The sequence below is a fragment of the Peromyscus californicus genome, unplaced genomic scaffold (genome assembly GCF_007827085.1).
Source record: "Peromyscus californicus insignis strain IS unplaced genomic scaffold, ASM782708v3 Scaffold_19__1_contigs__length_69161282, whole genome shotgun sequence".
NCBI lineage: Eukaryota > Metazoa > Chordata > Mammalia > Rodentia > Cricetidae > Peromyscus > Peromyscus californicus.
The window spans coordinates 10,710,270-10,737,755 of NW_026294491.1; the positions used below are offsets into that span (position 1 = coordinate 10,710,270).

The window sequence follows — 27,486 nt, forward strand, 5'->3', positions numbered from 1 at the left end:
GGACGCTTCCATCTCCTCGCCTCCCGCTCCTCCCCTCCTCCCGCTCCTTCTCCTGCTCCCCATTAGTGGCTCCCGCATCCCCACCCGCTGACCCCGCCCATCCGCGGGGCCGCAGCGCCTCCCGGTGGTCGAGCTTTCCAGGCATCCGCCCGCCCGCCCGGGGCAGGGTTAAAGTGGGAGGCCTCTGGGCTTCATCCCCTCCCGCTTAATCCCGGGCCGCCCCTGGGTCCCCTCCCTCCTCCCCACTCGGCGCCCGCATCTCGGGCCGTCAGGACCGGGCCTCTCCTCGGAAGTGCCCAGACGGCCTCTCCTTGGAAGGGCCAAGCCAGGTAAGCTCACCGTGGGGTGCAGCCTGGCCTGGGGGAGAGGAGGAACAGGGTTCAGAGGCTGCACCTCAGGGGTCTAAGGTGGGGACGGAGTTCCCGGGGGTCACAGATCTACCCAAACTGACTGTCCAGCCCTAGGTTCTAGTATCTGGCCGGCCCCTAAGTCTTTGTCGGACATAGCCTGGTTGGGTGCTGTGAACTCCACAGCTTTCTACTGACCACTGATGGCCCAAACTCCCCCGCTTCCTCAGTCCACAGAGTGCCTGGCCTCTGGTCAGACCCATGGCCATTTCTAGCGGGTCTGAGTTTTCCCTGGCCTGGAGGACATCTCCTAAGGGTTAAGGAACCTAAATGGCCTCAGTGGGAAGATATGGTGTGACTTGGACTTGGATACAGGTCCTGTTGTTGGCCCCTCTGCGGGCCCCAGGGAAGGGTATTCCTCATGGGGAAAGCGGCAGCCATTTGAATGAGCTCCTCAGGTGGACTTCAGGGTGCTCTGTGGGCAACAGAGAAGTGAGTCTCAGGTCCTATGGGTGGGCAAGCCAGGTGCTCTCAAGGAGACACCAACCCACTTGTTGAACGTCCTCTGTGCTTAGGGAGGGAAGCGGGAGCGGAGGGACCCTAAGATGAGTGTGGACCCAGATCACTCTTAGCTCCATCCTACCCCTGGGACTCCCAGGGCATACCCAGAGCACAGAGGAGAGACATAAGAACAACACAGAACAGCCCTCATGGAGCCTGGGTGTTCAGGGACTATCCCTATGCTCGACTGAGGACATGGAGCCAGTGACATAGAGGGACCAGGTACCTAAAAGGGATATTTAAGGTCAAGATTAACTTACTGTTTTGTTTTGTTTTTTTTCCAATTAAATAGTTCTGGCTTTGAGGCCAGCACACACGTAGCAAGAAAAAAAAAAAAAAAAAAAGGAAAGGGGCATTTGAGACTTCATCTCACAAATACTGGAAGTAAAGTAGGTATCTGGGTCTCTTAGAGGGAAGAGGTGGGGCCAGGGACTGGGCTTGGACCTAGGGCTCCAGGGAACAGGTGATATCAAGTACCCCACACCAAATCGGAGGAGCTGAGTGCGGGGTGGAGAACATCCATCCTGAGAGCTGTGCATCAGTCTTGGGAACAGTGAACTTCTCTGTCTAATGAAATGGTGTCAGGGTGCCAGCACAGACCTTGGAAGAAGCAGAGGAGGCTGCTGCCACTTGGGCAGTTTGTCTGCTGGAGGGTGAGTTCCTTCCTGTACAGCAGTGATATCCAGAGCAGATCCAGGCAGCTCTGCTTTGGAAGGGCCTCTCAGCAGGGCATGGGAAGCCATGTGGCATCAGGGGCTTTCTGGTGCAACTCTCAGAATCCAGGATGAGAAGGGACTTGGAATTTTCACAGACCCTGGCACGGGACACCAGCCACACCCGCCCTCCGGGAGGCGGTTCTGCTTTCTGGTCTCAGAATAAGATCTGACTTAGAAGCACTTACCAGTCTCAGCTAGCAGGGGTTCTGGGGTGTCTGGATGCACAGTGTAGACAGACTGTTCACAGCCCAAAGCACTGGGTTAAGATGTGGGGATAGCATGATTTCTAGAACAGAGATAGTTAGTGTGGTTTTTGCTTGTTTGTTTTTTTTTTTCCTTTCCTTTTACACAGTCCCACACTTCAATATTTGCCGCATCTCTTTTTGCTCATTCAAGAATCCAGGGAGCCCCCACAAATAGACAGGGATTGTAGGGTACTGCACAGGAGCAGACCTGGAAACCCAGCCTCTGCCCTCAATACTGGGATGGACCATACTGTGGACAGCATCCCCATGGATGCACACAGACCCACTGGAGATTCAAGACACAAGCACTAGCTAGACACGGGGTAGCTTCCTTGTCCGTGTGGCAGACAGTGAAATGATCAAGGGAGTGGGGAGCTCAGTTCTAGGGGCCCCTAGATCCACTTGTTGTCAGATACCCACAGAAGTGGGCCCAAACTTGTGTCCTGTGGTCTCGGCCGATCTGCCCATCTTGGTGTGCAATGCCTTGCTGTGGGTTTGCCCTGCCTCAATTGTGCAATGTTATCTGATCACTGGCCCACTTCATTGTGATTTGCCTGGTAACAATTTCCCCGTGTTCCTAATAGAGGTTCTTTTCTTTTTTTAACTACTTGGCTATGTGGTGAGACCCTGGAGAGGGAGGGGAAGGACTAGATCTTTGTGTATATACTCTGTCCACATGAAGACATACCCAGAAGTGGAAGAGCCGTATCATTTGGCAGTTCTGTTTATCATTTTTTGAGATGCCACCAAGGTTTTGATACCAACTTCGCCAGCTTACATTTTCATCAGAAGTGCACAAGGTCCTCACCTTGTGCTTCTTATTGCTTCAGATCCTCACCACTTGTCATTTTCTGATTGGTTGGTTTCATTGAGAGAGAGAGAGAGAGAGAGAGAGAGAGAGAGAGAGAGAGAGAGAGAGAGAGAGAGAGAGAGAGAGAGAGAGATGCACACACTAGGGCTCAAACCTAGGACCTTGTGCATGCTAAGCAAGTGCTCTACCACTGAGCTACACTCCCAATCCTGCTCTGTAGTTGTTTTTAATATTAAATAGGTATATAGAACTGGTTAGTGTGTTTCTACTTTCATCTATGATTAATTGGAGTTTTCTTTAAAAAGTTTTTAATCTAGCTAAATATTTGTCAATTTTGTTGGTGTTTTCTAAAAATCAGGTTTAGTTTCATTGACTTTCTCCATTTTTTTCCCCAATATGTATCTTGTTTTACATCTACTCATCTTTATTATTCTCTGCTAAAAGTCATGGATTTACTTTGTTGTACTTTTTCCAGTTCCTTAAATTGTAAGATGGGCTATTGATGTGAGCCCTTCCTCGGCCTTGGTGTAAGCTTTCACAGCCGTGTGCCTCCCCTTTAGCATTGCTGCTGCTGTGTATGTTTCGGAACATTTTTATTGGTTTTTATTCATTTTTAAGTGTTTTCTTGCTTCCCTTTTGTAGTTAGTTTTGTTTTTTTTTTTTGTTTTTTTTTTTACTCTTTGGTCTTTGGGGACCCGCCACCCAGCTCCCAAATAAATACACAGAGATTTATTCTTACTTATGAATGTCCAGACTTTGCTTGGCTTATTTTTAGCCAGATTTTCTTAAATTGTGTCTACCTTTTGCCTCTGGGCTTTTACCTTTCTCTATTCTCTATTCCTTTCTTTCCTTCTTACTCCGTAGCTGGCTGGCTGGCTGTGTGGTTGTGTGGCTGTGTGGCTGTGTGGCTGGGTGGCTGGCCCCTGGAGCCCTCTCTCTGTTCCCTTTTCTCACTCCTCCCTCTTCTCTCTCCTACTATTATTCTCTCTGCCCTGCAGACCCACCTCTCCCTCTCCTGCCTCGCTATTGGCTGTTCAGCTCTTTATTAGACCAATTGGGTGTTTTAGGCAGGCAAAGTAACACAGCTTCACAGAGTTAAACAAATGCAACACAAAAGAATGCAACACATCTTTGCATCATTAAACAAATATTCCACAGCATAAATGAATGTAACACATCCCAAACTAACATTCTACAACACCTTTGTATTTTTTTTTTTTATTTGTGGGTTGTTTTAAGAGCGTGATATTGAATTTCCACAATTTTGTGTTTTTTCCCAGTTTCCTGTTGTTACTAATATTTAACTTCACTTCCCTGGGACCTAAGAGGGTGTGTTTTAAGGTGCCCATCTTGGCAAAGCTATTGGCCTGGGCATTATTGTGTCTCCCATGGCTGCAGTCCACTTCCTCTCTGGATGAGGTGACTCCCCAAGTACTTAAAGGACGGAAACTTTATTCCCCACTTTATTTTTCTCTGTACCCACTTCCCTTATGTTCTCATCCCCTATCCCCTGCCCTCCATTGCCCCCCCCCACCCCCAGTTTACTCATGGAGATCTTATCTTGAAGGCAGTAAAAAACAATGACTTGTCCAACACAGAGGAGCCTTGATAAGTTTACTGGTAGAGTTCTTAACAAAGTTTGAGTCCAGAGGCGGAGGGTTAGTACAGTCAAAGTGCTGGAAGTAAAAAACTACCAACCAAGAAGCCTGTATCTAGCAAAACTGTTCTTTGAAGATAAGGGGGAAACAGACATTACTAGATCAACAAAAGCTGAGGAAGTTCATCAGCACTCTCTGCCCGGAGAAGAATGCTAAGGGAGATTCTGAAGGTTAATATGAAGGATGATAGACAATCACTAAAAGCCATAAGAAAACATAAATAACTCAGAAAAGGAAAATATATGGGCAACTGTTAAAAGCCAGTGCTATTGTAACAATGGAGGGCAGCTCCAGTTTTTGTTTTCTACATGATTTGGAAAAGCTAACACATTTTACAGAGAACAATTATTACTTTAAGAGCTAGTATTACAATTTTTATTTGTAATTTCAAAGTTTCTTTGCTATATAATTTAAGAAACTAGTATATTAAAATGTTAGTTATAGGGATGGAAAGATGGCTCAGTGGTTAAGAGCACTGGCTGCTCTTCCAGAGGACCCAGATTCGATTCCAGCACCCACATAGCATCTCATTACAGTATGTAACTCCAGTTTCAGGGGATTGAAACCCTCTTCTGGCCTCCTCAGGCCCCAGGCACACATGTAGTGCACATACATACATACTTGCAAAATACCCATCCACATAAAATAAAAATAAAATGAAAATTTTAATATATATTAGTTATGTTTTAAAATGATATATGGTCAGCCTTCTGTATTCACTTTTTCACATCTATAAATTCAATCAGTCACAGATTGAAAATAAAATTGTGTCTGTACTGAATATTTGCAGACCTTTTGCTCCCTGTCAGTGTCTTTAAAATGTTGTATAACAAGTATTTATATAGAATTTCTGTTGTGCTTGGCTAGAGATGATTTCATCATATGGGAGGATATACATACATTATATACAAATACTATAGCTTTTTATATAAGGGAGTTGAGCATCAGATTTTTGTGTCTATTGCAGGTCCTGGAGCCGACTGTTAAGATACCAAGGAACAGTTGTAAGAGAATGGAGTTTTAAAAATTATTTGTCTATATGGGGTGTGTGTGAGTGTGTGTGTGTGTGTGTGTGTGTGTGTGTGTGTGTGTGTGTGTGTGTGTGTGAATGCATGTGAGTGCAGGTGCCCACAGAGGCCAGAAAAGAGCATCAGGCCCCTGCAGCAGCTGGAGTTCCATACAGGAAGTTGTGAGCTGCCCAACATGGATGCTGGGAACTAACCTTGGGTCTTCTTGCAAGAGCAGTATACCTTCCTAGCACTGAGCCATCTCTCCAGCCCCAGGATGGAGTTTTATGACACTGATAACTGAAAGGAATGGGCTCAGAGATATTAAAGGCAGAGAACGTTTATGTCATTAAAGTGGTACGGATTCAAACAGTTTCGATTTTAGGAAGCAAAATACAGTTTCCTGGGTAACTACCAGGAAAGAATAAACAAATACCAAAGAAACGAGAGGAGTATTTAAACATTTTACAACTAAAAATCAACTAAACACAAATGTAGACAGTTACACAAAAAGATAGGGACTACAAATGTGTAAGGTGTAGAGAAAAGGAATGCCAAAATAGAGGTCACCCTTTGTCAGTAATTCCTTTCAGTGAAACTGGATTAAAATCTGCAATTAAGAAACAGAGATTGGCAGAATGGACTTAGAAAAAAACAAAATAGTCTCATGTTCTCTACAAGAGTCTCACTTTAGATCTAAAGAGAAAAAGTAGTGATGGAACAGACAAAGATATTCAGTACAAACAGCCAGAAAAAGAAGGGCCAGCTATGATAACCTGCGACAAAGTCGACTCTAAATTTTAAACACATGGAAGAGACCAAGAAGGACATTGCATATTGATGAGGAGGCTCCACTCATCAGAAGACACGACAGGCCTAAGTCATGCCCACCTAGTAACCGTCCATCAGAATGTTTGTGGTTATAGTTTCAGTTTATGAGGTAGAGGCTTTTTATATTTCTCAGGCTTGCCTCAAACTCTCAATCCTTTTGCCTCCATCTCCCATGTGCTGAGATCACAAGCATATACCTCATCTTAGAAGCTGCACCATCATTCCATTGTCCAGCAGTGATTTGATGTGAGAAGACCTTGTAAGCATAGAAACACCAGGAGGTGGAAGTTAGAGGTTATCTTGGGACAGTTGTGGCTGTCTCTATAACTGCCAATGAATTTTTCCTTTAGATGTTTCCTGAAGTTTGTTGTTGCCCTTTCTTTTTTTTTTATTAAGTGGGTTATTTTAAAATTCTCACTACAAGTTAGATTTCCCAACTGGTCCACTTCACATGGGTGTGCCTAATTAATTCTGTTTTTCTGGTAATGATGGACTTTCATGGTCTCCAACACAAGGTCCCTCTGTCATCTCTTTGTTTCTTATAAAGCCACCTGCCTTTTTAGTTCCAATGATGCTCACTTTCACTTTCACAATCCATTCTCTGTCCCTTGTTTATTCTTAGCATCTCTACCAACAACTGCTCATTGTCTTAGTTTGGGTTTCTATTGCTGTGAAGAGACACCATGACCACGGCAACTCTTATAAAGGAAAACAGTTAATTGGGGTGCCTCACAGTTTCAGAAGTTCAGTCCATTATCATCATGGTGGGACATGGCGGTGTGCAGGCTGACCTGGTGCTGGAGAAGGAGCCTAAGTTCTACATCTTGATCTGCAGGCAACAGGAAGTGGACTGTGGCACTGGGTGTAGCTTGAGCATAGAAGGCCTCAAGGCCCACCCCCACAGTGACACACTTCCTCCAACAAGGTCATAACTACTCCAACAAAGCCACACTTCCTAATAATGCCACTTCCGATGAGCTTATGGGTGCCAATTACATTCAAACTACCACACTTGTGTGTAGTCTATTTCATTTCTTTCTGAGATAGGATCATGTTATGTAGCCCAGCTGGTCTTGAGCTCATGGCTTCTGTCTTGGACTCCCAAATGCTGGGATTACAAGTGTGTGTCATACCTGATACCTCCCATCCTTAGTATCAAGTGTGCTGTTCAATGATTCTACTTATTTTTCAACTAAAATACTATAACATTTGAAATCTCGAGTACTTCTCTGATCAAAGAAATTTCCCAGATAACAAGTTGGGACAGAGTCTCTCCAGGAGCACAACCACCCCTGCTCCAGAGAGTCTCTGTTGCTTCTTCTCCAGTGGTCTTGCTGTGCCCACAGAGGGGAAGAAGATGCCCTCAGCCTGCTGGCACCTGGTGGAAAGTCATACTAAAAATCGATGTGTGACTAGCCCTGGCCCCACTCAGTCATGCCAATGCCCCATGTGAAGGGGGATCAGGCTATAGGGAGAGGGATATGCCCAGGGTCCCACACTGAGGCTGCGACCTGCCCACTGAGTGAAGTGGGCCTGTTTCCCGCTCCTCCTGTTCCCAGTGCAGGCCCTGGAGTGGAGTATGTAAAGAGACACTGTTCCCTGGTGTTTCCAACTCATTCAAATGGGCCCTTCTGTGTACTCTGGCCCTAGAGATCAGGGAAGGGCTGAATGTCTGAGTCCAGCCTAGAACTGAGCCCTGCAGCCAACAGAGAATTGGAGAGGCACAACTTCCCTGTGGGTGGGGGCAACAACATGGGTCACGGAGGCCCGTTTCCTCAAGGAATTGCCAGCTATGTGCATCCCACCCTGGGAGGGGAGCAATATATTTGTTGGGGTGTCTGTCATGGTCCCTGCTTTTATTGCAGGACATCAGGGCACATGACTACTATCAAGATGCTCCAGGGTTCTTTTTCTGTGTTCCTGCTTGGGGGGCTCTTAGGAGTCCTCCATGCTCAGCAGCAGGAAGTCATCTCACCTGACCCCTCCACCATTGACAGGAACAACAACTGTCCAGGTACCTGGGTGGGGCTCTGGAGTCCTGGGAGAGAAGTGGTATTCATAGGGTGAGGGTGGACTCACATTATAGCCCCCACTTGGCAAGCCCTGACGGGTTCAATGTTGTCACCCCACCCCAGAGAAGGCTGACTGCCCAGTCAATGTGTACTTCGTGTTGGACACCTCGGAGAGCGTGGCCATGCAGTCCCCCACAGACAGCCTGCTTTATCACATGCAGCAGTTCGTACCTCAGTTCATCAGCCAGCTGCAGAATGAATTTTACCTGGACCAGGTGGCGCTGAGCTGGCGTTATGGTGGTCTGCACTTCTCGGACCAGGTGGAGGTGTTCAGTCCACCAAGCAGCGACCGGGCCTCCTTCACAAAGAGCCTCCAAGGCATCCGCTCCTTCCGCAGAGGCACCTTTACTGACTGTGCCCTGGCCAACATGACCCAGCAGATCCGGCAGCACGTAGGCCGAGGTGTGGTCAACTTTGCTGTGGTCATCACCGATGGCCACGTCACAGGCAATCCGTGTGGAGGCATTAAAATGCAGGCTGAGCGCGCCCGTGAGGAGGGCATCCGGCTCTTTGCTGTGGCCCCTAACAGGAACCTAAATGAACAAGGCCTAAGGGACATCGCTAACACCCCACATGAGCTCTACCGCAACAACTATGCCACCATGAGGCCTGACTCTACTGAGATTGACCAGGACACCATCAACCGCATCATCAAGGTCATGGTGAGCAGCTGTGGCTGGGGCAGAGATTAGGGATGTGGTCCACTCACCAGTGAGGCAACAGTCAGAGTTCAGTGTATCCCACTGTGAGTAAGGCAGTTGAGGGAGGTTAAGGTCAAGTCCTCTCATACCCATGATCCCCACCCAGACTCAGGAAGTATCACACACATCCCCAGGCTCAGGCTAATCTGGTCTCTGTCTTTTCTGCAGAAACATGAAGCCTACGGAGAGGTGAGTTGCCCTGTCACTACAGCCCAGCCTATGCTACCTGTTGGCAACCAAGACTGCTGACCCAGCAGAGGACCAACGCCGCGCTCCTGGTTTCCCAGGGCCTCGAGCAGACCAGAGAAGCAGAAGGACCGAGGTCCACCTGCTCTGTGGGGCCTGACACTCTTGAGCTAGCATGAAGCCCTAGTCCATCACCAGTCAACCCCAGGCTGTTTAGTCCCCTGGGAGCTGGAACTAGGGTTATCTACCAAACACATGACTTCTGTAGAAGCTGAGTCATGACCCAAACTGGGGGGCTTTAATCCAACCCAGACTGCAAGCCATGTACCTGTTTTAGGGTCCTACAGTCTTGGGTACCCAAAGTCCCGCCCTGCTCCTTCTGCAGAAACATGCCGTTCTAGAGCAGCTACTTTCAAGAATGAAATTGGTCCCCGTATACAGATGGTGCCTAGCCGTGACCAGAGCTCTTCGGTCCTTGCTTCTCTCTGTCATTATCTCAGCCTTGCTTACCCAAAACCTGACTAGATGATTTGACTAAGCACTGGCCCCCACCTGTCTGGTACCCTATGTGTCTGGCCCTTCATTCCATTCTGTTTGTCTGTATGGGTGTTTGGGGACTTCCTCTGAGAGTCCAAGGTTATGCCTATCCCTAGTCCATACCCAACTGGGGACTTGTCCTACCAACCTGACCTGCTCTCTGTCCACCTCATTTCAGTGCTACAAAGTGAGCTGCCTGGAGATTCCTGGGCCCCATGGACCCAAGGGCTACCGAGGACAGAAGGTAAGAGGCCTGGATCATGTTCCAGGAATTCCCTGACCTGTAGATGTATCCAACCTTCCCATCAAACAATAAACACAGAACCAATGCAAAGAAGAAAGCCAAGAGGTCAGAGCCAAGAGCCAAAACCTTACCCTTCCTCCTGCAGTGGTCCTACCTCTCCGAACCAGAGCTACCCCTCTGTTAAAGTCTTTATATAGAGTTCCTGTCCTGCCTTCTCATTGGTTGTAAACCCAACCACATGACCGCCTCCTCACAGCCTGTCTGTATAGGCCTCCAGGTTTTCCATGATTGGTATTAAGATTAAAGGCATGTGTATCCAATAATGGCTGTATCCCTGAACACACAGAGACTTACCCAGCTCTGCCTACTAAGTGCTGGAATTACAAGCGTACGCTACCACTGCCCTGCTTTCCTATGGCTTGCTAATAGCTCTGACCCCCGGGCAACTTTATTTATTAACATACAAATAACATTTTAATACAAATAAAATATCACCATACTGACCTGTGGGAATTCCACACTGAAGGCCAGCTGGCTGTGGATGGCCTCAGCGCCTCCAAACTTGGAAAACCTAAACTTCAGGTTTTATCCATTTCCTTTTAAATGGTATTTTGACGAAAGTAGGAAATATTTAAAAATTTTTAAGATATGCCACTTAAAATACATTTGTGAAGTAAGCAAGCATGCTCATGTGGGGAAATAACACACACACACACACACACACACACACACACACACACATACACACAAGGTACCATTCTGTCAATGGTGTGATTGCTGATTGATATGAGGCATCCACTTGGAGGTTTATTTAATTCTAGGCTTGGAGGACTCTGCTTTGAATGGTTATCAGGCCTTTTCCTAACAATAGAGCTGTATAACACAAATTCCTTCCACTACCACAGTGTCTGAAGCTAACAATTCGTGTGTCAGGAAGCAGGAGGGTAGGAAGGAGTTGAGATGATGCCAGTCCTATGAAATGGCTTAGAGATGAAGTTAAGGAGCATCCTTATGTTCTTTGCAAGTCCAGTGAGAGCTTCTACAGCAGTGGGTAGCTGAGTGAGATGTCTTCTGTGCCAGCCACTCCCTGACCTGGCTTCTTCCAGTCCTGGCCATGAGCCGTGCCCACCCTGCTACAGCTGGGAATGAATTTGCCACCCGGGGCTACCTTACCACTCACACAGCAGAGCGGTGGTCCAGGCCCCGGGAGGCCCCCAGGCCGCAGGGACTTCAGAGCAGAACAGCTGAGACCTGCAGGCTATCTGAGCACTCACACAGCAGAGCGGTGGTCCAGGTCCCGGGAGGCCCCCAGGCCGCAGGGACTTCAGAGCAGAACAGCTGAGACCTGCAGGCTATCTGAGCACTTGCTTTGCTTGATCTCTTCCTCCTCTCTCCTTTGTCCCTTGATTCTTTCCTTCTTCTCTCTCCCTTTGCATTTAAAGTGGAAGGATATTAATAAGTTGGCACATTTATTTAGTAAATATATATCTAAAGTTAAAACTTTAGCTCCCTAGGAGTCCGATCTTATGTGGTTTTCTGAAGCCCCAATCTTTCTAGTTCTTTCAATCCATGCCTTACCCATGCCCATCCCATTCAAGAGGAACTCCCATGAGTGCCAGGCTGGCCTATGGAGCACCCAGGGCCAACTGTGGTCTGGACTATAGTACAGAGGTCCCAAGCCCCAGCATCCCAGCTGAGAAGCTGCACTGACCCATTTGCAGTGTGGCTTCATGGAGAATGATCTATCAAGACTCAGAGGAGAGAGTCAGCAAGAGCCTGGTGGGGGTCACTGGGGCTCTCGGGGGGGGGGGAGGGCAGCTGACCCTATTCTAAGATGTTCCCACCTGGGGAGGGACCAACAGCTTTTGCCATACCACCCCTCCCAGGAGATAACAGGGTTCCCTTTGCCTCAATTTACCCCTTTCCCTGTCCTCTACTTTTAGGGTGCCAAGGGCAACATGGGTGAGCCAGGAGAGCCTGGACAGAAGGGGAGACAGGTAAGGTCCCCGCATGGCCTCTGGCCCCTGATCCCTGACTCGACCCCCAACCACTCTCCCTGCACCCAGGGCTGGCTGGGATCACACCCAAGCTTCTTTGTTCTTTCTTCACAGGGAGACCCTGGCATCGAAGGCCCCATTGGATTCCCAGGACCCAAGGCAAGTTCCCTACCTAGGGCTAGGATGGGGGAAGGGAAATGGAGGAAGGTCAGTTTGGGGCACTTTCCCACCCTACCCTTGGGGATGTCCACAATCCAGCCCTTGTTGCCTCTATAGTTTGAAGGTCACTCCAAAACTACGTATCCAGCCTGACCCCTCCTCCATCAAGTGTGTGTTCAGGACCCACATATGACTTCCAGGCATGGCACAGCCACTGTGCACACCCTCGAGGCTGGGTCTTGGCTGTTCTTCACATCTGTCTCTCCAGGGCTCCACTGCATCTGCTGACATGCCCTTGGTAACACATTGTCTTTTCCTTCTGCCCTTAGGGTGTGCCCGGCTTCAAGGGAGAGAAGGTAGGTTGTGATGTTGCCCAGGACAGTTGTGATGTACCACGTGACAGCATAACAGCCTGGCGGCTCCTGGAGGCAGCCCTGGGTCTCTCCCCTGCCTGGAGGCAGCCCTGGGTTTCTGGCCTCATGTTTGGGCTGAGGGTCTTCATTTGCACGCCAAAGACAACAGTTCTGTGAAGCTTGGAAACTCAGCTAACACTTTGCTTACCTCCTGCACAGGGTGAATTTGGATCAGATGGTCGGAAGGTAAGCCTGAAGGGATGGGTGTGCCCTGCCGTGCTGCTCAGAGGGAATAAGGATTAGGACTAATGAGTCTCTTTTCTTTCTTCTCCAGGGAGCCCCCGGCCTAGCTGGCAAGAATGGAACTGATGGACAGAAGGTAGAGTCACCAGCCCCACCCCCACTGCCAGCCACTGCCTCCCCCCACATGCACCTAAGTCTGTTCACACAGATACCTATGTATAAACGAGACACACACACACACACACACACACACACACACACACACACACACACACACGTGCACGGGGTGAGGACATTCCACACCCATGCACCTGGCCTGGTCCTGGGATTCTGTCTCCACGGAGACAGAATGAAGCAAAATGGGAATCACCTCACCTTCCTGTGCTCTGACTAGGGTGCAGCTGGCCTGTCACACAAGGGTCTGAGTGGTGCGGTTACTGATGTGCAGAGACCCCAGATCTACACTCTGATATTCCCACTTCTTCTTTCAGGGCAAACTGGGCCGCATTGGGCCTCCTGGTTGCAAGGGAGACCCAGGAAGCCGGGTGAGTAACTTCATCTCTGCTGTCCGTCACATGAAACATCATTCAGGGGACATGGCTACCAGGCTGGGCTGGAAGCAAGTCTTTGGATTCTCTCTTCTGCCCAACCTCTCCCTGCTTGACCTTCACCCCAGTCTGGAGCTCTGCTAGTCCTGGGGTTACAGCCCACCCCCTCAGGAGCCTATGAGCCAACCCTTGGACACCTATGGTTTCCAGGCCAGGTGGAGCTCGTGGTCCTAGGCTGGAAAGTTCTGAAACTTTGATGATCATCAAGGGCAGTCTTGGGCATGGCTCTTGAGCTGGGGCCTCATAGCCTAAGTGAGCAGCAGCTCTGGGGTCCCCGCTCTGTGTCAGTGTTCTTGACTCATGAGAAGCACAGTCGCCCATGGCAGCACTCAGCAGGAACCTTTCTCACCTCCCTCAGGGCCCTGATGGATACCCTGGAGAAGCCGGAAGCCCAGGCGAGCAAGGAGACCAAGGTGCCAAGGTAAGGACTTGGCTAGATATAGCTCTAGAACAGGCTGTCACCACTCTCATGAATCCCTGCCTTGGGGCTCCCTATGCCAGCTCAGATCAGGGTAAGGGGACCGCCCAGGCTGTGAAGCCTAGCAGGGAGGTCCCGTCCTTAAGTTCACTATTTAAGAGCAGGGTCATGTGTAGCACAGCTTGCCCACCTCCCCTTCCAAGCTGGCAGAGACCCTGAAGGGAGTTCTAGTCACTGCAGTTCCTACACCCTGAGGCCCTGGGGACCCCTTGCCCTTGGTAGCACAAGACCTTTAGTCACAGGATAGACATCCTTGTCCTAGGAGGCCAGACCATGCCTCTTCTACTGCTTCCTACCTTGAGCCCCTACCTAGCAATCCCGATGTCTCACATGGGGCTCCTTCCCCAGAGGCTCAGCAGACTTTGCACTGGGCTTGTAGGCTGGTCTTTGGGGCATCTTGACAAGGTCTTCCCCTGTTATGCCGGGCATCCTGTGTGCTTGAAGAACATGGGGGATCTAGATGGTCCTGTCCCACTGCCCAGTACCTGTCCATGAACAAAGCTGATGTCACCCCCAACCCTTCCAGGGGGACTCTGGCCGCCCGGGACGCAGGGGACCACCAGGAGATCCTGGAGACAAGGGAAGCAAGGTGAGTTGCTGGCCTGCTTATCCTTGCCCAGGGTATTGTCCACTCTGTTCTATGCCCTCACACATGTCGGGAGGGATGGTAAGGAACGGCTAAGGGAGCCCTCATGCACTAGCCCCTATGCATTCCTCCGCCATGCTCCCAGCCATGCTGAATTGTCCCTGCCCCACACAGGGATATCAAGGCAACAACGGAGCTCCTGGAAGCCCGGGAGTGAAAGGAGGCAAGGGAGGGCCTGGCCCCCGTGGACCAAAAGGAGAGCCGGTGAGTTTAGGCTGCACCTACAACCATAAGCCTCTCGGCCTGAACCAGGCCCCTGCTTTGGGCTCTTCTGTGGCACCTCTGTGGTACCACTTTGGGCAAGCAGGGCTGAAGAAGGGCCATTGACAAATGGCACTGGGGATAGGCAGAACCCTCTGTTCCTAATCAGCCTTTTCACTACCATCCCTTCCAAGCTCCCCCAGGGCTGCACTTAGGGTAGGGATCCTATCCCAAGGCTTATCCTTAGAAGAGACAACGTGAGGAGGCCCAGTCAGGGAGTGATCAGGAATGACCATGCTGACCGTCCAAGCCGCATCCCAATCATTGGCCGGCATACAGCCTGACCATGAGCACCCACACACCGAGTCCTGAGTCTTTGGGACAAAACTGGCCCAGCAGCACTGTGAAGACAGAGCCACAGCCCCAGGCAGATATCACCCGGAGGGAATACCAGACTCAGGGGCCCCAGGGTGCTAGGGAGAGCAGGCCTACAAGTGGCGCACACGGCCCTCCCAGCTGTCTCTTTTCTCCTTCATCTCATGCCCATTCTCTACAGGGGCGCAGGGGAGATCCTGGAACCAAGGGCGGCCCGGGAAGCGATGGTCCAAAGGGGGAGAAGGTGAGTTGCTCTGTAAGGAGCCAAGGCGTCTGCTCTGGAATCTCACCATAAAGCTGAGCGGCTCGCCCCATCCTCATCCCCCAAGAGAACAAAACTCTGAGGTCCAACCGCTGACGGGGGGGTTGGTCCCTGCACTGTCTGAGAAAGTAAGAATCAGACAGGCGAGCTCCCACTCCCAGCCGTCCCTGAGGCTTCTGGAAGGGCACCACCCACCCTCTGTGTGCCATGCACAACTGCATAGGGTGCATACTGCTCCATCTGGCAGTATCCCCACTGCAGACATACATACACGTTCCTGCAGCTTCCCATTGCCACAGCTCTCAAGGATGGCGGGGAAGGAGCTTTCCTCTGAGCTGGTTAGAGTCCCTTCACCCCCAGAGTGGCCTCAGCAGGACTGAGGCTGTCGGTCTGTGGGGATGAGAGGACTTCAGGAGGAAGGACACTACCATTCCGACATCGCCCTTCACACAGCAGTGTCTTTGTCCCGGTGGATTGAATAACTTGTTCCCCTAACCCCATCCTCACATTCCCCCAATACTGCCTCTGGAGTCGGGCCATCAGAATTGTTCCTTGGCTAAAACCTGACCGGACCTGTCTTCTCACAGGGTGACCCTGGTCCTGAGGGGCCCCGAGGCCTGGCTGGAGAAGTTGGCAGCAAAGGAGCCAAGGTATGCAAGGCAGGGGGTGGCAGATACCAGACTGAAGGGGGCTATCCCCAGGACAGGAGGTGATAGTGGCCAGGGTGGAGGAGACTAACTATACCCAGGACAGGAAGTGACAGCAGCCAGGCTGGAGGAGACTGTGCCCAATAACCTTCCTGCCTCACTTAACCTTCTCATGGACCCAGCCAAGGCAAGACCGCTTCCGGGCAGTGGGTTCAGTGCAGCTTGACCTCACCCTGAAGCATAACGTAACGGAGCTGACGTCAGGACTCTGCGGGTGCACTGTTAGACCACAGTACCTCACCATCTTGCCTCATCTTATTTCTTTGCAGGGAGACAGAGGTTTGCCTGGACCCAGAGGCCCCCAGGGGGCTCTTGGGGAGCCAGGAAAACAGGTTGGTAGCAGGGCACTCAAAGCCCAGAGACCATGACAGCATCCTGCTCCCAGGCTCCCACCCACTCCTAACCCTGTTCTCGATCCCTAACTCTTCTCCACTCTGCTCTCCAACCCTCCACCTGTTCCCCATCTTGTCCTAGACTCCCTACTCTCGACACTTCCCCCAACCCTTCATCAACTCCCCACCCTGCCCCTTATCCCCATCCACACCTCACCCTGCCCCTTGATCTCCAACACTCCACCCACTCCCCACTCTGCCCCAGACCGCCCAACCCACTCCCCACCCACCCCCAAAGTCCTTCCCACTTCCAACCCTGTTCTGTAAACCCCTACTCCGCCCCAGGCCCCCTACCCACCTCCCCTCCTACTCTACAACCCTCCCTTACCTACTCACCACCCATCCCAACCCCTGGTCCCAGGCAAGGTGGTGGCCCTGTGGTGCCAAGACCTGCCATCTTCTCTGAAATGGTCAAAGCAGGTTAGGCCATCACCACTTCAGGTGACAAGGCCACCTCTGACTCCTCTCCTGCCCTCAGGGATCTCGGGGAGACCCTGGTGATGCTGGACCTCGTGGAGATTCAGGACAGCCAGGCCCCAAGGTACGTCCCTTCCTCCTGGCAATATGGGATGGGGTCCAAAGCAGTTGTGCTATGGAGGTACCCAATAAGAAGGTTGCAAGAGAAGCTTGGAGCCCTAGAGCAGGAGAGAGGCCTCCATTGAGCCTCCTATTCCCAGCTCCTAGTGAGACTGGCCAGGGCATAGAGAGCACTAGGAGACCATTGCAGCCTGTCTTCTGCCCTACCCAGCAGTGAATTGCCTGGAAAGATGGCAGCGTCCTGAGGGATGGACAGCCATATGGGTACTGCATGGTCTCAGTGGCCTCTCTAGTATGTGCCACAGCCCCTGAGTTATCTGGCACATCAATTGCACACACTCCAGTCCAGAGGTGGACAAGCAAGGCTAGGCTCACAGCCTCTTTCCCCATCCTACACAAGATATCCTGGTCCTCATCTGCACTATTTGGACACAGCCTCCTCACCAGTCATTCCAACTAACTCAACCTTCCCCTTCAGGGAGATCCTGGAAGGCCTGGATTCAGCTACCCAGGACCCCGAGGGACACCCGTAAGTCATGGCATGGAACAAGAACTCCCAGGAAAACCCTGTGGGCTGGGCCCCAAGGCTTCTGTGGTTCCCTCAATGTGGGACTAGGAATAGGGATGGGACGGGGGCCACCTGTCACTTGGTGCAAAGGCAGATCCAGCCAGCACCAGGAGATACCAGTGGTCAGACATAGCCCAGGGTTGGGTCAGCATGGCTCAGCATGTGTGGCCTTTACCTTAGATGTGGATTGGATGAGACCTTGCATTCTGATATCCAAGAAATCATAAGGGGTGATCTCAGCTCCAAGGGATAGTGAGCTTCTCTTTCTGTAGTTAGACTTGGGGTCTGTGGCTGAGCAACCTGTCAGACCTTTGTTTTCTTCACAGGGTGATAAAGGAGAGGCCGGCCCACCAGGCCCTGAGGTACTTGGGGGTCTTGTCCCAATTAGCCTTTTCCTGGTGGGGTTGTGGAAGTCCCACATGCCATGTCCACTGTGGGAACCATCTTTTCATCATGCCCTTGCCCCAGGTCAGGTCACATGGGCCCTGGCTGGGCTTTAACTGGGCTTTAGCTCCTGTGTCATATCCTTTTCCAAACAAAGCCCAGGGCTTCCCTGAAAGTGCCCAGCATCCTTAACAGATGCTGAACTATGCAAACAGCCTCTGTGTCACCTCTGAGTTCCTGGAAGTCTGTGGAAGGTCTTGTAGTGTGGAGTGGGAGTGTGTATGCCGCCCAGTGCCCACAACTAACATGTGCTCTGTGTTACAGGGAGGCCGAGGAGACTTTGGTCTGAAAGGAGCACCCGGAAGGAAGGGAGACAAGGGCGAGCCAGTGAGTGTCACCGTCCTGTGCCCAGGGCGACTGGCTAGCGCATGAGGAGGGCCTAAGATTCCTGAGAAAACACCCAGCCTGCCTGGCACACAGCCCTTGAAGGGAACGGTCAGGCTCTGAGGCCTCCTCTGTTCTTCACCCCGTCCTCAGCCAGCACCTCCTATTGGTTCACTGGCACAGGCCTGGACCGTATCATCTTCACTTCCGTGTCCCTAGAACCACTGGGCATCCAATATCATGTGGGTGCATGAAGACCAGTAAGGGCAAGACAGCACAAATAAGGATGGATGGCAGATGATGGTGGGTGGACAGATGGGTGGGGTTGGCAGTTCAGCGGAGGGATGGTCAATGGGTAGACAGGTAATGGATAGGTGGGTAGGTAGATTGGGCACATAGAGTGACCAGTATCAGAGTGAGTTATCCCAATTACTATCCTTGAGTTCTTCAGTGGCCTTCTATTCTCCCTTGCCTACCAGGCTCTGGTAGTGGCTGTTCAGGACATTGTTATGGTGGTGTTAGACTCAGGATGAAGTGGGTGATGCAGTCCTTCATGCCCACCTTACTCCCAGCAGAGGCCATTCATTGACAGGGGGATCAATACTCCTATGGGGCAGAGACATCCCAGGGCTATACTGAGCCTACTTCCCTGTTCCTCCTCAGGCTGATCCTGGTCCCCCTGGTGAACCTGGCCCTCGGGGGCCAAGAGGAGTCCCAGGACCTGAGGTAAGCCACCTCTATCCCTTTGGCTCATAGCTCCTGAGCCAGCCAGGCTGATGTACACAGAGCATCCTGGTTCTGCCCTTAGTGGGCCCATGGGTCAGTGAACACTGGGTGGTGGCACCAGAAGCAACTTGGACCCAACAGTCTCACCTCTCACTGTTGTCCTTTGCCTCCAGGGAGAACCCGGCCCTCCAGGAGACCCTGGTCTCACGGTAGGTGTCACACAGTATGGAATCCTTGTTTATAAGTGCCCTTCTCTCTTCTAAAGAGCAAAAACCAAGAACATCAAGTATAAGGGGCTGATGAGCGAAGCCAGGGGAGGAGCTCAGAGGGCAAAGTTAGCAGGCATAGGGTCAGAGGTCAAAGTCAACAGGTCTGAGGTTGGCAGAGACCAAGTCAGAAGATGAATCAAGGTTGACAGGAGTAAGTTCAGAGGGCAAAATCAGCAGTGGTCAGGTTGGCAAGGACAAGACCATAGGATAGGGGTCACTGGGTGGAGTTGGCATAGGTAAGGTCAGAGGGCAAAATTGGAGATGTGTGTAGCTCTGCTCCACATGTGGGCATGGACCCCAGCAGACATGGGGTTAAGGACTCTAATGGAAGTCCTCAGGCAACAGTAGGTGCTTCCTGTCTAAATGCACCTAACTGGGGCTGTGTTGCAGGAATGTGACGTCATGACCTATGTGAGAGAGACCTGTGGGTGCTGCGGTGAGTTGACCCAATGCCTCAGGATGTGTGCACAGCTTTGGGAGGGATGGAGTGTATGGGGGCAGGATCACTCACGGTATCCCTGGCCCTGTACCCCTTCACACGTTCTACCCACTCACCCTGTCATCCCATACACACTTCCAGACTGTGAGAAGCGTTGTGGTGCTCTGGATGTGGTCTTCGTCATCGACAGCTCTGAGAGTATTGGCTACACCAACTTCACCTTGGAGAAGAACTTTGTCATCAATGTGGTCAACAGGCTGGGTGCCATTGCCAAGGACCCCAAGTCTGAGACAGGTCAGTCGAGGCCATGAAGGGCCCTGAGGCAGAAGCCATAACCCTGCCTCTAGCCAGGATCATGCCTTTGCCCATGATTTCATTCAAGGTGGCTGAGCCAGTCACCAAGGTGGCAAAGCAGGCCGGTAGACACTGTTCACACTGTTGTACCCTTGTAGGCACACGTGTGGGTGTGGTGCAGTACAGCCATGAAGGCACTTTCGAGGCCATCCGGCTGGACGACGAGCGAGTCAACTCCCTGTCCAGTTTCAAGGAGGCTGTCAAAAACCTTGAGTGGATTGCTGGTGGCACGTGGACGCCCTCTGCCCTCAAGTTTGCCTACAATCAGCTCATCAAGGAGAGCCGGCGCCAGAAGACCCGGGTGTTCGCAGTGGTCATCACAGATGGGCGCCATGACCCCCGAGATGATGACCTCAATCTTCGGGCACTGTGTGACCGAGACGTCACTGTGACAGCCATCGGCATTGGTGACATGTTCCATGAGACACACGAGAGTGAGAACCTCTACTCCATCGCCTGTGACAAGCCGCAGCAAGTGCGCAACATGACACTCTTCTCTGACCTGGTGGCTGAGAAGTTCATCGATGACATGGAAGATGTCCTTTGCCCAGGTGAGTGGTGAGATCCAGAACCTTTACCCCCATCAGGCTAATAGGTGACCACTGAGGGCCCAGCAGGAACTCATAGAGACCTTGTCTCTTTTCTCTTTTCTCTCCTCTAGACCCCCAGATCGTGTGTCCAGAACTTCCCTGCCAAACAGGTAACACGGGTGCCTAAAACCCTAACCCCAGACAAGCAGAGCAGCCCCAGCATCCTTCCTGTTCTACTAGCCAGAGATGCTGCAAGGAATTGTGCAGCCTCAAGGGTGTCCCAATGTAGAGGCGCTTCCTTAGGGAGAAACCCTTGAAGTTCACTCCTGGCATGGTACAGTCAGGGGCTCAGGGTGAGGACTGGCTCCTGGGGGCATGTCATGTCATCCTGAGCCCCTGCAGGGTACCATCTGGGCAGAGACTGCTGGCCTGGCTGTGCTTGGCTCTTGGCCACTGATCAAAAAGGCATTTCAACACAAAGGAAGTCTCATCCCAGAGTCCAAAGTCTCCCTACCACTGGGGGCTCTCCTTTTGGTCCACAGGGGCCAGGCCCTGGGCAGACATAGCTAGGGTCGTCCACTTACCAGGGCCTGGCAAGCTCTTGTCAAAAGGTAAAGCCCTAAAGCTGATGGGCAGATTGGCTAGTGTAAGATATCTGGAGGCAAGCATGCTGATACCCACCAGCAGTGGATTGGCTTTGCTTCTAACCCTTCAGGCTGCCTTTGTGGCCTTCGTGGTCGGAGGCTGGAACCAGAGCTGCTATTCCTAAGGGAGGGTAGGAGGTGTCCCTGCTGTGCTGAGAGTCCCTCTCAATGCCTGCCCCACATCCCAGACACGGCTGCTGCCGAGTGACTGGGCAAGAGCCTCAGGAAGATGCCCTGGAGCCCCAGGAGCCTTGCCATCTCCTCTGCAAGCCCTGCCCCTCCAAGGAGCACTGAGTAGGGGGTGGGCCAGTTTGGCATGGTGGGGCTGCTGCGGAGACTATGCAGCTGCATCTCCCCCCAAAGTCTGTTCTTTGGTCTCTCCCAAAGACAAGGTGGCCCACTGAGCATGTGCACAGGCTCTGAGACCACCCAACAGAAGGGACCATGTGGACCAGGAGTCAGGGTCTCACACTATTCAAACAGAGATCATTACCAAGAAAACACTCTCAGGGCATGCCTTGGCCTCAGCCACCCAGTGAAGTTATCTGGGGTTTGATTGTGTGAGGCTCAGAGCACTGGCCTCAAGCTGCCAGTTCTGGTATCTGTCAAAGGTTAGGGGCCATGTCTGCAGTGAGACCCCCCAACCCTGCTCCTGGCACCTGACTGAGTTCTCAGGTGAACTGTACCTTTGGTATCAGACTGTAGCACGGTGTTGTACAGGATGTAAACCTTAAGTGAGGTTTGTATAGGGGAGGCTGTTGCCACAGATGGCTCCATCCCTCCAACGCAGAAGCCAGACCTTGATCCCCGAGGCTTGCTCCTGATCACAGTGGGAAGTGTTCAAGTTTCTACTCCAAAGTGTGACCCCGGCGATGGGTCTCTGTGGCTGTCTTTATGGAGTAGCAAGTCCCCCCACTTACGTTGTTGAGCTTTGTCGTCAGGAAAGAAAGGTATTGAATCTTGTCACATGCTTGCTCTGTTGGTGACATCTCGTGAGGCTTCTTCAGCTATGAAAGCAATGGTCAGTCATGTTGGTTTTCTATTCTTGGGTGAGCCTTGTGTCCCTGAGGCACAGCCCGTGCTCTGCTTCAGTTTTTCCTGCTGGATTTGATCGGCGAAGCTCATGTCTTAGGGAGGAGAGTTCACCTCTGTGTTCAAAGAACTGTCTCTCTGCATCTTCCTTCCTGGTGACATCTATGTCTGGCTTGTATAGGGTGATGCTGGATGATAGGGTGCAGTGGCTCCAGGATGGGGGCCAGGGCCAGACAGTTTCCACCTGCAGACACACCAGCTCTGGAAGGTGGCAAGATCAGGAGGAAATGGGGACCTCAGCCTATACTGAAGTCTTAGGACCCCACAAAGCACAGTGCTCCTTACAAGGTCCCCTCCACATTTCCCAGCTCCCTAACCCCCTTCTACTGGCCTTATAAAGCACATTTGTATTTACTGCTACATGAAATTTCAAGGTAAATTAGGTGTGTTGTCTGGGGACACGGTGACCTTAGACAGTGTCTTTACGACCGAGGTCCTGGGTGAGCATCCTTGTGAGCATTTCTGATGTGAATACGGTGTTAAGAACACTTCCAACTCTGACCTAGCCCTGACCCTCTGAGCCAAATAGCCAGCCCTGTCCACCCAGAAGCCTGCCTCGAGCTAGGGATGGTGTCAATCGTGAGGGACTACTGAGAGTGCCTGAGAAGCTCAAAACTGTAGGAAGAAAATCAGTAATGACCATGGTGTTAAAGACTGCAGCGAGACCTGAGCACTGATTGTGGAGAAAAGAGACAGGAGCCTCTAGAGAGGGAAGTGTCCCCAGGGAGGCCCAAGGTCCTTCTGGTCCTGTGCTGGACACATCTGGGTTTCCTCATGCCTCCGTGGTTAGCAGAGAAAAGGGAGTGACTTTGGCCATGACACCCATTGAGTCATACCCTTCCATTCCAGCAGGCACTGGAAGCCAGAAAGAGGGAGGAGTGGGGGGGAGGGTAAAGAAGCAGAGAGAGAAAGATACAAAGGGGGAGAGAGGAAGGGATGAAGAAACAAAGGAACAGAGAAGAGGAATAGGGGCATGAAGAGAATGGAGGAAAGAAAGAAACAGACTGAGACACAAAAAGAGAAGAGGAAATGAGGGAGGGGAGAAAGGAGGGGAGGAGAGAGGAGGTGACGAAGGAGGAAGGGAAGAAGGATGAGAGGATCTTGCTCTTCCTCGGTGTCTGTACCACTATCTCAGACCCTCGAGGACAGGTCCTGGGATGGCAGATCATGTGTGGGACAAATGTTAGCAGTGTGGTTTTGTCTGTGGACACTCTCTGGAGCTGCCTCTCCCCAGGGACGTAGGGATGTAGCACTGAACTGGGGATGTTTCCAGCATTTGTGCACATTTCTCGGTTGGCCTTGGGCACTAATGCTCCATGCTTAGCTTCCCTAGAGCTCTGTGGGTACCCCAAAGCTGCTGCTAGGCTGTCTCCTTGGCTGTGTTGCTTGCTCTAAGCTTCTCCGCCCCAGCAGGCCTCCCGCCTAGACCAGACACCACCACCTCCTCCATCTCCTACTTGTCCCCCTGGCTCCGTCTCTTTGGTCCCAACTACTATCTGTGGTCAGAGGCCTAAGGAGGGCTGGAGGCCAGCCACACCCACTGGAGCCCCTAAAGTCTTCTCTGGACACTCCCTTGCAGATGAACCATGGCCTGGCAGCAAGCCCCCGGTCACCTTCCTCCGCACGGAAGAGGGTCCGGACCCCACCTTCCCCAAGACCATCCCCCTGATCCAGCAGTTGCTAAACGCCACGGAGTTCACACAGAACCCAGCTGCCTACTCCCAACTGGTGGCTGTGATGGTCTACACCGCGGAGAGGGCCAAGTTCTCCACGGGGGTCGAGCGGCAGGACTGGATGCAGCTGTTTATTGACACCTTTAAGCTGGTGCACAGGGATATCACAGGGGACCCTGAGTCTGCACTGGCACTCTGCTAAAGCCTCAGGTTCTAGCCAGAGATAACCCCTCACTTCTAGCTTCCCAGGGCTACCACCACAAACTGAGGCCTTAGGCAGCAGGGACCTGCCCTCCTAGTCCTGAGGACAAAGTCCAGAATCTTATGTCTTTAATGTTATACTCTCTAGAGGGTCCCTCCTACTTCCCCCAGCCTCTGGTAGAGCTGCCATCCTTGGCTTGTGGGCACACTACTCCAGTGTCTCTTCTGCCTACCCATAGCCTTTTCACTTTGTGTCTGTGTCCCCTCCTCTTTCCCCCCTCCTCTTTTTTATAAGGACATCAGTGATTGGATTGAAGGCCCACCTTAAACCCCAGAAGCTCACATCTGGCAAAGGACTGTACAGAGGGCATTATATTGAGGTTCTTGAGATGCAGGCCTCTGGGAATCTTTCAGCTGAGCACACCACCTCAGTCGAGCTGAGCTATCCTGTGTTTGAGAGCACAGATTGGGGTGGGGTGCTATCTGAATGCTTGAGGAGGTCCCCCCCCCCCTTTCCTGCTTCTGTTTGGGCTTCATGTCTGGTGTCAGGTATGTGTTCATAACCCACAGAAACCACAGGGATGTGACAATGGCCTTAATGCACCTCAGCTACTGTCACAGCAGGAGATCAAAGTGCCAGAGCTGTCTGCCAGTGGGCCCCAAACACCTGTATGCTCAGCCAGGTCTCTGGATATACAAAGGCATCATGAGAGTATCCAACAGGCAGGGCTTTTGATACCCTCAATCACGTGACTGAGAACCATAAAGGCATCCTCTGCCAGTGTGGGGAATAGCAAGAGACCCACTGCAAAGTCACGAGCCATCAAGGCAAGCTCGTGAACCTGGAATTTTCTCACTGGTCTCAAGGCACCTCATCAGGCTGGACTGATGTCCTTTCTTCTATCTGTGCCCCTCTAGCCCAGGGTAAGACCTATCCTCCTGGGAAGGTGACACCCCCTCCCTGCTGTAAGGTCACAAGTAGAAGAAGGGACCCCCATAGAAACGAAGCACAGAGACCCCTGAGACCCAAAATTCCCAATTACATATGGATCTTCACCAGCCTTTCCCGGTCTCCCCCAGGCCCTGTAGATGTTGATGTTAAGGAAATGTGCCCAAGCCAACAACCCCTACTGTATGTCTGCCTCTGGGTTTGTGGTAATAACTGTGAGGGTGCCTGTCAGTTACAAGGAGCTAGGAAGTCCAGTTGTCCCCCCCAAAAAACTTTCTAGACATTCTGAGAAGATTCCAGGGATGGTGGACAATAAGTAAGGTATGTAGCTAGTAAACTCTGTAAGAAAGACCCTGCCTAGCCACAGGCACTGCCTGGCCCAGGGCTCAGCCTCAGAGGGAGTGAGCCAGGTTAAACATTTTATAAAAAGATGAAACCTGTAACTTAATGCATTGCTGTGGTCAAATGTCAAGTTGGGCTAGTGTACACTGGGATGGGCCCTCCTACACAACTGGGGTTGGGTGGCATGGGGGTAAGCACTCTGGCAGCTGGGTCCTGCCTCAGCATTCTTGCTCATACATGACTAGAGTCAGGCTGTTCTTAATGTGATTTCCCCGGCGTCCCAAATAATTGGGCCATGACCGCATACATGGGTGAGCTGCACTCATCTTCATCTAAGGAAAGCCTCGATGGATGTCTGGTGACTAGGTACCCAGGCCCTAGTCTGTGGTCTCTGACACCTGTGTGGTGGTGTGAAGTGTGGCTTTGGCTCCCATAGTGCCGTGTGCGTCAGGGCTGGTGACCATCCACCAGAGGTAGGCATCTCTTGGTGGCAGTGAGACCACCAAGGGCCCACCTGGATTCTTTCAGCCATATCCTATGGCTCAGACAGACCAGGTGGCTCAGAAGTAAGTGGCCCCTGGGAGAGGGCGTCAGGTCCAGAGGCCCTATCTTGCCCCCACCAAAGAATGACCTTTATGTGAGTAGCTGTATCTTGGGCTGAGTGAGGGCTTTGGGGCTATTGAGGGTCCCAGAGGTGGCTGGTTGAGACTGAGACCATGCCTGGTGATAAAAGATGGATCTTCTGGCCTCTAGGTAGATCTCTGGTCCTTTAGTTTGGGGCCATTGGAGCGACAGTCCCAGGGAACAGTAGACATACTCCCAAAGGAACCTGAGTCAAGGACATCACCTGGGACTGCTCTACTGAGGCCTCCATTGGTGGCTGTGGGTGAAGCCCCAAAGTCCCATGATCTGGGATCCAGGGGGCAGGATGTATGCAGAGATGGGGTGAGTCTCGAGCTGGCCACCCCTGCATGCCTGGGCCCACCTTCCGTCTTCCCTGCAGAGCTCTATGTGGCCCAGTGCACACAGAGGCCCGTGGACATTGTCTTCCTGCTGGATGGCTCAGAGCGGTTGGGCGAGCAGAACTTCCACAAGGCACGGCGCTTCGTGGAGGAGGTGTCTCGGCGCCTGACTCTGGCGCGAAGGGATGATGACCCACTCAACGCGCGCATGGCCCTGCTGCAGTACGGCAGCCAGAATCAGCAACAGGTGGCCTTCCCACTGACCTACAACTTGACCACCATCCATGAGACGCTGGAGAGAACTGCCTACCTCAATTCCTTTTCTCACGTGGGTGCAGGCATCGTGCATGCCATCAACAACGTGGTGCGGGGGGCACAGGGCGGGGCGCGGCGTCACGCAGAGCTCTCCTTTGTCTTCCTCACGGATGGTGTCACGGGCAACGACAGCCTGGAGGAGTCGGTGCACTCCATGCGCAAGCAGAATGTGGTGCCCACCGTGGTCGCCGTGGGCAGTGATGTGGACATGGAGGTGCTTACCAAGATCAGCCTGGGTGACAGGGCGGCCATCTTCCGGGAGAAAGACTTTGACAGTCTGGCCCAGCCCAGCTTCTTCGACAGGTTCATCCGCTGGATCTGTTAGTACATGCCCACCATGCCCACTCATCCCTCATCCATCTCCCCTCCGTGGTGCTAATTGGACCCTAGCCCTGCCAGTCCCTGCTGGACTGTACACTTGGGTCTTCCTGGAGAGTCAAAGCCCTTCGCCCAAGGTCAGGACAGGAGGACTCTGGACCCAAGACCCCTTGCCATCTTCAGCTCCCTTGGTGTTCTCCCCTTCTTCTCCATCCTACCTATACCTTGCCCTCAAGCATTGGAGGACCCCAGAGCCTTCCCACTGCCTGTTTCCCACAGCCTCTGCCCCTCTGCTTTCCTCTCTCCTTCGTGCATCCCACATTCCCTTCCGAAGGCTGTCTGCTGGCCTGCACCAGTCTTGCCCAGGGCCCTGTCCTTCTCTGCCCATTATTTCCTATATCAGATCAGACCTGAGAGCCCCATGTCACACACCCAATGGCCCAATAAAGGTTTTGAAACCCC

The 27,486-nt window shown here is 52.0% G+C and overlaps 1 protein-coding gene across 2 annotated transcripts; it reads left to right on the plus strand.

Annotated features, from left to right (window-relative positions):
• Col6a2 (collagen type VI alpha 2 chain) lies at window positions 1-27,486 on the plus strand. Of its 2 annotated transcripts, none has more exons than XM_052744619.1 (28): window positions 1-329; window positions 8,042-8,190; window positions 8,312-8,910; window positions 9,118-9,138; window positions 9,851-9,916; window positions 11,860-11,913; window positions 12,028-12,072; window positions 12,402-12,428; window positions 12,645-12,671; window positions 12,760-12,804; window positions 13,160-13,213; window positions 13,635-13,697; window positions 14,281-14,343; window positions 14,515-14,604; window positions 15,158-15,220; window positions 15,826-15,888; window positions 16,215-16,277; window positions 16,816-16,878; window positions 17,353-17,403; window positions 17,769-17,804; window positions 18,151-18,213; window positions 18,874-18,936; window positions 19,110-19,145; window positions 19,596-19,641; window positions 19,786-19,938; window positions 20,097-20,549; window positions 20,660-20,698; window positions 23,844-26,426. In XM_052744619.1, the coding sequence occupies exons 2-28, from the start codon at window positions 8,055-8,057 to the stop codon at window positions 24,137-24,139; spliced, it is 2,778 nt and encodes a 925-aa protein (XP_052600579.1). In that variant the 5' UTR covers window positions 1-329; window positions 8,042-8,054; the 3' UTR covers window positions 24,140-26,426. The 2 variants fall into 2 exon arrangements, with proteins under 2 accessions (XP_052600579.1, XP_052600578.1); XM_052744618.1 differs by lacking the exon at window positions 23,844-26,426 and adding an exon at window positions 26,433-27,486 and having other exon boundaries at window positions 12-329.

Bases quoted from the DNA above. Each gene is read 5' to 3' on its own strand.
- Col6a2 (XM_052744618.1), top strand. From the start codon at position 8,055: ATGACTACTATCAAGATGCTCCAGGGTTCTTTTTCTGTGTTCCTGCTT. The intron at 12,429-12,644 runs GTAGGTTGTGAT...CCTCCTGCACAG, and splicing joins CCGGCTTCAAGGGAGAGAAG to GGTGAATTTGGATCAGATGG. The intron at 16,278-16,815 runs GTTGGTAGCAGG...TCCTGCCCTCAG, and splicing joins TTGGGGAGCCAGGAAAACAG to GGATCTCGGGGAGACCCTGG.